This window comes from Enoplosus armatus, chromosome 18 (genome assembly GCF_043641665.1).
Source record: "Enoplosus armatus isolate fEnoArm2 chromosome 18, fEnoArm2.hap1, whole genome shotgun sequence".
NCBI classification, from domain to species: domain Eukaryota; kingdom Metazoa; phylum Chordata; class Actinopteri; order Centrarchiformes; family Enoplosidae; genus Enoplosus; species Enoplosus armatus.
In genome coordinates, this window is record NC_092197.1 from 2,886,071 (window position 1) to 2,895,032 (window position 8,962).

Consider the following 8,962-nt stretch of genomic DNA (forward strand, 5'->3'; position numbering starts at 1 on the left):
ACATAAACATCCGTCACTTGTATATGAATAAACATAAAATAAAAACATATCAAAATAAAGAAAAGCTTATAAAATTGCCTTCACCTCTTTTTTTTTTTTTCAATCTTTACTGAGAAAATATTCAAACGTTTAAACAATGCAGACACGTACTCAACATAATGGCATACAAAGAATTAAATAATGATAATAAACAGAATTGGGATACATAAACTTCATGATATAAAATTATGATAATAGATAAACAAAAAAACATGAATCTTCATGGTGTCATTTTAGTGGTTACAAGTTTGAGTCTTAATGTATTCACATTAAAATCCAGTGAAACAGAATCAGAAATACTTTATTGATCCCCGGGGGGAAATGGTACAGTACCGGTGCTCCCATTCAAGAGTAGAAAGCAGCATAAATTTAGAGCTAAAAGTATGTACAAAATATAAAAATAAGAAATAGAAAATAAAAATATACAGTATTTAAGTGAAAAATAAAAGTAAAAAAATATATACAATAACAATGTATATGTATGTGTATATGTGTGTATTGCACTGTTGTGTATGACTATATATAAACATTTAAAGAATAAATAATGAGTTAGTATATGGCAGGTGAAGTAGGTCCAGATTTCCAGTCTGACCCTCAGAGGGAGGAGTCGAACAGTCTGATGGAAGGATTTCCTGTGTCGCTCCGTTGGACATTTGAGAGGAACGAGTCTCCCACTGAAGCTGCTCTCGTGTCCGACCAGTACGTCATGGAGAGGATGTGAGACGTTGTCCAAGATGACCCGCAGCTTGGACAGCGTCCTCCTCTCTGACACCACCGTCAGAGAGTCCAGCTCCACCCCCAACAACGTCACAGGCCTTGCGGATCAGTTTGTTGAGTCTGTTGGAGTCCAGTTTATTGTCTATGTGAACTCCCAGGTACTTGTAGTCCTCTACAATGTCCACACTGACCCCCTGGATGGAAACAGGGGTCATCGGCACCTTGGTCCTCCTCAGATCAACAGTCAGCTCCTTTGTCTTTGTCACGTTGAGCTGCAGGTGGTTCTGCTCGCACCATGTGACAAAGTAGTCCACAGCAGCCCTGTACTCCTCTTCATCACCTTCACTGATACATCACAACTATTGCTGAGTCATTAGAAACCTTCTGAAGATGGCAGGTCTCAGTGCAGCAGCTGAAGTCCGTGGTGTAGACGGGGACAGTCCCCTGCGGGGGCCCCGGTGTTGCTGACCACTCTGTCTGAGACACAGTGTTGTGATACTGCGGTCTGCCAGTCAGTCACCTCACCAACATCCCTGAAGTGTCTCATACGCCTCCTCCGCCCACCTCCTCACTGTCCTCCTGGTTGCAGGCTGGCTCTTCACCAGAGGCACATAACAGGGGTTGAGGTGCACTAGGTTGTGGTCTGACCTACCCAGAGGGGGGAGGGGAATAATAACAGGAGCGACTATAACATACTGCATGCACGGTCGGCGCATGCGCTCTTAAGCACAGAAACTGAGGGTAACTTTTGTTATTTTGCATTTATGTGTGTGTGTGAGGTTTACCGTAAAGAGTCAGTGAGTTTATATTTAATTTAATGTTCAAAATAACATTTTCACACTCACATGCGATGTTATGATGAAGTTTACGCAATAAATTATCTTTAATTTGAGTCCTTCACCTCTGCCTCACCCCCCCCCCCCACGTGACGTCTTTTTAAGTGACGTTGACATGACGTCGTGATTTCCGCATCGCCATGTTACTGTCGTTACATCAGGATGCAGCAGCTAGCTAGCTAGCTAAGCGGTTTGTGGAAGGGACAATATCACTATGGAAAGCACTCTCTGACCACGGAGGAGCTTACATTTGGAAGTACGTGGATTTAATATGTTTTATTAAACTGAAATATAAACGTGTTCCAACGGGGAGGGACGAAATGACCTTGGTGTTAGTAAGTTAGACCGGGTGTGACAGCTAATGTGGCTAAAGCTAACAAACGCTAACTAATGCTAACCGACGTCAACGGTAACTGTCAGTATAACGTTACAGTCGTGCGCTACGAGTCCTAGCTATCGTCTTAAACGCAGACATCAGCCTTTGTAAATGCTACAGAGAAGAGTTTGAACTAAAAGGCTATCTTTTAGGAGAATTAGCCATCAAGAAGAAGCTAACTGTTAGCTGTGTTGAGGTCTTCAGAGCTGTCAGATAAACATGCAGACAGCCGTGAGGCTTTAGTTTGCCATTAACACATAATCCACAGCAGCTTCTACCTCACAGTCTTGCCAGTCAGCCGGATCACATCGTGTCGTGTTGATTGTGAATGGTGGGGGTGATGCTTTGTTAATACAGGCGAGGCTGCGACCTTCGGTAGCAGGAAGGCATCCTGAGACCATGTTGGCTCGTCTGTTCAGGCTCCATGGCCTGCTGGTGGCCTCTCACCCGTGGGAGGTAATAGTGGGCACCCTGGCTCTCAACGTCTGCCTCATGTCTATGAACAGCCTGGCCGCCAGCAGCCAGATGTGCAGCTGGAACGACTGCCCCAAAGTCGAGGAGGTGAGGCTGGTGTGGGTGTGGCAGGTCATCCTCAAATGTAAGCAAAGGGAAATGTAGTGTTAACAAGAAGGCGTGTGTGTGTGTGTGTGTGCATGTTTCCTTACAGAAAGTCCACAGCAGTGACATAATCATCCTGACAGTCACTCGCTGCATGGCCATCGTTTACATCTATTTCCAGTTCAAGAATCTGAGACAACTGGGATCCAAATATATACTGGGTCAGTATGAAAGGATGTTGTGGAACGAAGTCGTAGCTGGTTCAGCATTGACCTGCTTCATATATCACCCAGCTTTACAATGACGGTGCCACACACGGTAAATATTTAAACTGTCAACATTCTTGTTGTTTACTGTTCCGACAGGTATCGCAGGGTTGTTCACGGTGTTTTCCAGCTTTGTTTTCAGTACAGTGGTCATCCACTTCTTTGGGAAAGAGCTGACGGGTCTTAAGTAAGTGTCCCACATGCACAAACATATACTTATTGTTCAGCAGACAAATCATGGACTAATACAAATAATTCACCAGGTTATAATAGCCGTTGGAGGTTGAGGTTGCTATTGCTAGACTGTCCTGTCACCTCACCTCAGTCACCAGAGTGTGTATTCAATACATAAACAAAATTAGGGCTGCAACTACTAACAATTATTCTGCTGATCATTTTCACGATTCATCGTTAAGTCATGTTCAGTCATGATGTTTTCAGATTGCGTCTTTCATCCGACCAACAGTCCAAAACCCAAAGACTCCTCATGTACTATCAGAAATGACAAAGACAAGCAGCAAATACTTCCGTTTAAGAAGCGGGAACCAGCAAATGTTTGACATTTTTGCTTGTGAAATGACTGAAACGAAATTACTTTTCTTTCGATCGACTTAACGATTAATCGACTGATCGTTGCAGCTTTAAACAAAATCATTAAACTGTTAAAATAACTTGCATTCAAGTCAGTGGTTATTGCACATACATCAGTATGAATATCAAAGAGACATGATGAGACACAATATGCCAAAATAAGAGCAACCCTTTCAGATGAATCACGAGTAATTTGGTTCAACAATGATAGTGAAAACATCACTAGAAGGATCTTAAAGAAGTGTCCCTGGAACATTCCCTGATTGACATTGGTCTGTTTTCCCTGCAGTGAAGCGCTGCCGTTCTTTCTCCTGCTCATAGACCTGTCCAAAGCTTGTGCTCTGGCCAAATTCGCCCTCAGCTCAAACTCTCAGGTAATACCACACACCTTGTTGTTGGAGTATGTGTGAACTGCAACTGAAATAAGATCTGGTTCCTATGAAGAATGCAGTGGAGGTGTCACTGACTGGTGCTGTGGCCATGTGTCTTTTGTACAGGAGGAGGTGAGGGATAACATCTCCCAGGGCATGGCCATCCTGGGCCCCACCTTCACCCTGGATGCTCTGGTTGAGTGTCTGGTCATTGGTGTTGGCACCATGTCAGGTAAGGAACGGTGACGGCGATGTTTTGTGTATTGAAGTATGGAGTGGGGAATTAAATCAGCACTGTTTTCTATTGTTTTCCAGGTGTTCCTCAGTTAGAGATCATGTGTTGTTTTGGCTGCATGTCTGTCCTGGCCAATTACTTTGTCTTCATGACCTTCTTCCCTGCGTGTGTCTCCCTGGTCCTGGAGGTGAGGATGATGTGGAACATTTGGGAGAATTACAGTCTTGACAGGATGTGGAAATGACTTCCTCTAATCTCATCTCACGGTGAATGTCTGTGCTTAGCTGTCCAGGGAGAGCCGCGAGGGCCGTCCCATCTGGCAGCTGAGCCACTTTGCCCGTGTGCTGGCTGAGGAAGAGGACAACAAGCCCAATCCTGTGACCCAGAGGGTTAAAATCATCATGGTGAGAAACTCAGCTCTGTTACCACAGATTGGAAAACCTGCTAATAAGTTCATTAGTCAGCTGTGTACCACTGTTTTAATAAAAAATAAGCATGATGAAACCTGTAAACAGTCTAACTGGGATATTTATGTCATGGTGTCGTCCTCAGTCTTTGGGTCTGGCCCTGGTTCATGCTCACACTCGACTAGCAGCTGAGCACCCAGGTCCGAATCGCACCGTGGAGGGGCCCATAGCTAAGAGACTGGAATCTGATGGAACCATGTTGCCTCTGAAGCGCACCAGGTAAAATCAGAAGATACTGTAGCTCGTTCCATGTTATTGACTCTGTGCAGTAATCCGCCGATGCATGACTTCGTCTCTCTTCACCTCCTTCGCCAGTATGGACCTGGAACAGGTGATAACCCTCGGTCTTGCCCTGCTCCTGGCCGTGAAGTACGTCTTCTTTGAACAAACAGAGACGGAGTCTTCCCTGTCCCTCAAGAGTCCCATTATCAGCTCTGCTCCGACTCAGAAGCCCAGGGGGGCAGGGGACAGCTGCAGGAGGGACTTTCCAGCCCCAAAACCCCAGAAGATCATGAACGGTACCTTAGCAACCAACCCCACCCCCCCAGCTGTCTCAGACTCTCAACTTTCCCCTGAGGTCTACACGGCGTTCAGAGAGAAGGGTGAGACTTATGATCGGTCCTGCCAGCGTTGTGATGTACTCACTGAAGCTCTGGTGTAACTGTGTAACTGCTTAACGTGTGTTTTTCTCTCTCCTGGTTCCTCCACAACAGAAGCCGCTCAGCCGCCAGCAGCCTCAGTGGAGAACGACTCCTGTGTTTCAGGTTTTTGGGGGTTGGTTGCTCCGACTCCTTGTGTTCCTCACAGTGGCTGTGATTCAGAGCCCCGGAGCCTGCAGGAGTGTGTGGCCATCCTCTCAGACCCTCAGGTGAGCTGCCTGAGCAGATGGGGGAATCTTCTGTGGGTGCAGAGCAGAAGATATCTTCAGTTCTGTATTCGTCTGAAGGTTTAAGAAATCGCCGGTGTGCTCTTGTTGCTTTCCAGAGGGGCGCCCGTTTTCTTACAGATAAAGAGGTGATGAACCTGGTAACCTCCCGAAACATCCTGAACTATAAACTGGAAGCTGTCCTCGACACTCCAGAGAGGGGCGTGGCCATCAGGAGGGAAATGCTATCACCCAAACTGCCTGTTCACTCTGCCTTGGCTTGTCTGCCTTATAAAGACTACGACTATTCGAAGGTATCGGCCACATGCGGATCTGTTAAATGTGTCGTCCTGTTTATTGCTAAATATTCTAACTTCCACCTTTTGATGGTGTCTGTCGTTGAATCTACAAGCAGTCTACAAGTAGTCTTGTGCTCCTTCCCTGTAGGTGATGGGCACCTGCTGTGAGAATGTCATTGGCTACATGCCGGTGCCAGTAGGAGTGGCTGGTCCTCTTCTGTTGGATGAGAAGCAGTTTTACATTCCCATGGCGACCACCGAGGGCTGCCTGGTAGCCAGCACTAACAGAGGATGCAGGGCACTTTCTGTAAGTGAGGTGTGTGTGTGTGTGCGTGTGCGTGTGTGCGTGCGTGCGTGTGTGTGTGCGCTGACTCTATTGTCTTTCCTGTCCAGCTGAGCGGGGGTTGCCACAGCAGGATCCTAGCTGACAGCATGACCAGGGGTCCTGTGGTGAGGCTGCCCTCGGCGTGCCGGGCCGCGGAGGTCAAAGTCTGGCTCGAGACCTCGGACGGATTCAGCCTGATCAAAGAGGCTTTCGACCAGACCAGCAGGTCAGTAGAAACACTGTGACAGAAAACACGAACAGAATGACGGAAGGTGTGTCCGCTTCCTTTGGTCACATCTACAAAACGGACTTAAATGAACGTTTGATCTTGGTAGGTTTGCTCGTCTGGAGAAGCTGTTGGTGGGCTTAGCTGGGAGGAACTTGTACATTCGCTTCCAGTCTCAGACGGGAGACGCCATGGGCATGAACATGCTCTCCAAGGTACGACCTAATATCGTGTAGCAGTCGATGCAGTTTGAATGAAACTTCTGCTCCGGCCTCCAGTCAGCGTGTCTGTGTGTGCCGGGTTTCTCCAGGGGACCGAGAAGGCTCTTCATAGACTCCAGCAGCAGTATCCAGACACAGAGGTGCTGTCGGTCAGCGGCAACTATTGCACTGACAAGAAGTCTGCTGCCATAAACTGGATCATGGGCCGGGGAAAGTCTGCTGTGTGCGAGGCCACCATCCCTGCCCACGTGGTCAGAGAGGTAAAGAAAACTAACACCAGACTCTTCTGCTCAGTAGCTAAAACCAGTCAAAGGGATCAAATCAGTTTATTTCTTACTGAAACAGACCACTAATGTACCTGTAGGTGCTGAAAAGCAGTACGGCTGCTCTGGTGGAGCTGAACGTCAACAAGAACCTGGTGGGCTCGGCCATGGCCGGCAGTATCGGGGGCTTTAATGCTCACGCTGCCAACATTGTGGCAGCCATCTACATCGCCTGTGGACAGGTACTGACCCGCTCAACGTGTTTAAGCCTTTAATTACTTCAATTTATTAAGTAGGACGGTCGGTCGACAACACAGAATCTGAACATAAGATCTTAATCTTTCTGTGTGACACATATCGCTTCATCAGCACACCTGCTGTATTGTTTCAGGACCCGGCTCAGACGGTGGGGAGCTCTAACTGTATCACTCAGATGGAGCCTGCTGGTCCACAAGGAGACGACCTGTACATCAGCTGCACTATGCCCTCCATAGAGCTGGGCACTGTGGGAGGAGGCACCAACCTGGCTCCACAGCAGGCCTGTCTGCAGGTAATGTTTCCTGTTTTATTTTCGGGTTTTAAGTCTCTAAAAGGTTAATTTCATGTTCACAAAAAATATGAAAGTTTGTTCAAGTGAAACTAAAACAAGTTTTGAAATGAAGGATTTATTTAACAAAGTCAAAGGCAAATCTCTAGAGAGCTTTAAAGTTGGAATTTACAAATAAAATGTGCACTAAGTGAACATACATTCACAAAAAAAACTTTGCATATATAAATGTATGTGTATCAGTAATTTGCATGTGGCAGTAAGACGGGGGAGGGGAGGCGGGGGAGGGGAGGCGGGTGATGACCCTGCGATGAGTCTGAGGAGCTTTTTAAGACGGAAAGAAACAAACTCGTAACCCAGACTGTCAGAAAATATCTGTATCCGTCTGCGTCCTCAGATGCTTGGTGTCCAAGGTACCAGCTCCAGCCAGCCAGGCGAGAACGCCCGTCAGCTGGCCCGTGTGGTTTGTGGCACCGTACTGGCAGGGGAGCTCTCCCTGATGGCTGCTCTAGCCGCCGGACACCTCGTCAAGAGCCACATGGCCCACAACAGGTCGGATGTTTTCCTCGTGTTCTCTGTGGTTTGTAAACGTTACAGTTTTCCTCGCGGTTGCTGACTTTGTTCCGTTTTTTTTTTTTTGGCTCCTAGATCTAAAACAAATCTGTCGGAAACACCTTCGTCAAAGACGGCCGCGTGACGTGAAATGTTGACGGTCCGTCCTCAGAGTCAGCCGGACTCTGCGAGCGCTCCGGCTAACAGAAGGAAACTTCACTGTGAGAAGTGACGTGATTCTGAAGGGAGTGCTGCGAGTTGTCGACATTTAACCACGTTAAAGACTAGGCGGCTAATAACCAGAGCCAACACATGCTTTGTGTGTCGCCCGACTGATCGCATGAAGACTTTTTTGGTTGAGATGTTATGTTGCGGTTACTTATTTGTGCCATTTGTCTGCAACTGAGCTTTGCAGTAGTGTTCCTTCATTGTTGCTGGCACTGATCTTTCAGACAACTGTGAATTATTGATGGGGTTTGGATTGGTAAAATCCACCACGCCGCACAAAGTCTTGAACGAGTATCCCGTGCCTCTTCAGAGTCGTAAGGCCAAAAGCACATTAATGCTTGTATGGTTTTCCATCTAAACTGCATGACGAGAGATCTTCAGACGGCTGTAACATCTGATTTTCTCTGAGAAGTTGATCTTTGCACTTGCCAAAAGCTTGCTCGAGACTCAAGTTTAAAATGCCAACTTTCTGCCTGAATGTATGAATGGATGTTGTACTAAATAAGTGTTGGAGGATATCACTTGCACAAGCCTTCCTGAATGAAGGTGCTACTGTATACTGTGTATACTGTAGAAGGACTGGCTGCTGGTTCCAGGAAGGGAAAGCACCTGCCGACAGAGGCACTTGTTTGGACACCAACTAGACAAATGATTACAGGCAGGTTGCTCCTGTGCGTTCAAGTGTTGTGCTAACAGGAAAATCAAAGCCATATTAACTAATTTAATAAACTTTTAAGGTACAGTATTTAATGTGCGGAACGATGGGAGGATTTATCGGCACGGTGGGTTTGAGGCATCACTGACTACAGACACTGCAGGTTCTTGTTTTGAAGCTCAGAAGTGGCCTTTACATACATACAGTATGTCGTGGAGAAGTTGCTCTAGATAGATTATTTAATTTGAAGCTATTCATTTCAAAAGATTGTTTTCTTTAGAAAATAAAAAACACTACGTTTCCTCTTCATGATGTCTCATTTTGT

The 8,962-nt window shown here is 46.6% G+C and overlaps 1 protein-coding gene across 2 annotated transcripts; it reads left to right on the top strand.

Moving 5' to 3' along the window:
• The first annotated feature begins 1,743 nt into the window (after positions 1–1,743).
• Positions 1,744–8,923, top strand: LOC139300876 (3-hydroxy-3-methylglutaryl-coenzyme A reductase-like). Of its 2 annotated transcripts, none has more exons than XM_070924041.1 (20): positions 1,744–1,848; positions 2,326–2,529; positions 2,636–2,747; positions 2,892–2,979; positions 3,673–3,757; positions 3,881–3,986; positions 4,070–4,176; positions 4,274–4,393; positions 4,542–4,675; positions 4,772–5,058; positions 5,170–5,324; positions 5,441–5,635; positions 5,769–5,936; positions 6,014–6,171; positions 6,281–6,386; positions 6,482–6,652; positions 6,757–6,897; positions 7,047–7,205; positions 7,600–7,754; positions 7,851–8,923. In XM_070924041.1, exons 2-20 carry the CDS (start codon positions 2,368–2,370, stop codon positions 7,897–7,899), a joined length of 2,658 nt encoding a protein of 885 aa, XP_070780142.1. In that variant the 5' UTR covers positions 1,744–1,848; positions 2,326–2,367; the 3' UTR covers positions 7,900–8,923. The 2 variants fall into 2 exon arrangements, with proteins under 2 accessions (XP_070780142.1, XP_070780143.1); XM_070924042.1 differs by having other exon boundaries at positions 5,769–5,927.
• The last annotated feature ends 39 nt before the right edge of the window (positions 8,924–8,962 follow it).

Excerpts from the sequence above, each read along its gene's own strand:
- LOC139300876 (XM_070924041.1), top strand. The coding sequence starts at position 2,368 with ATGTTGGCTCGTCTGTTCAGGCTCCATGGCCTGCTGGTGGCCTCTCAC. Across the intron at positions 6,387-6,481 it reads GCATGAACATGCTCTCCAAG|GGGACCGAGAAGGCTCTTCA; the intron begins GTACGACCTAAT and ends GGGTTTCTCCAG. Across the intron at positions 6,653-6,756 it reads CTGCCCACGTGGTCAGAGAG|GTGCTGAAAAGCAGTACGGC; the intron begins GTAAAGAAAACT and ends ATGTACCTGTAG.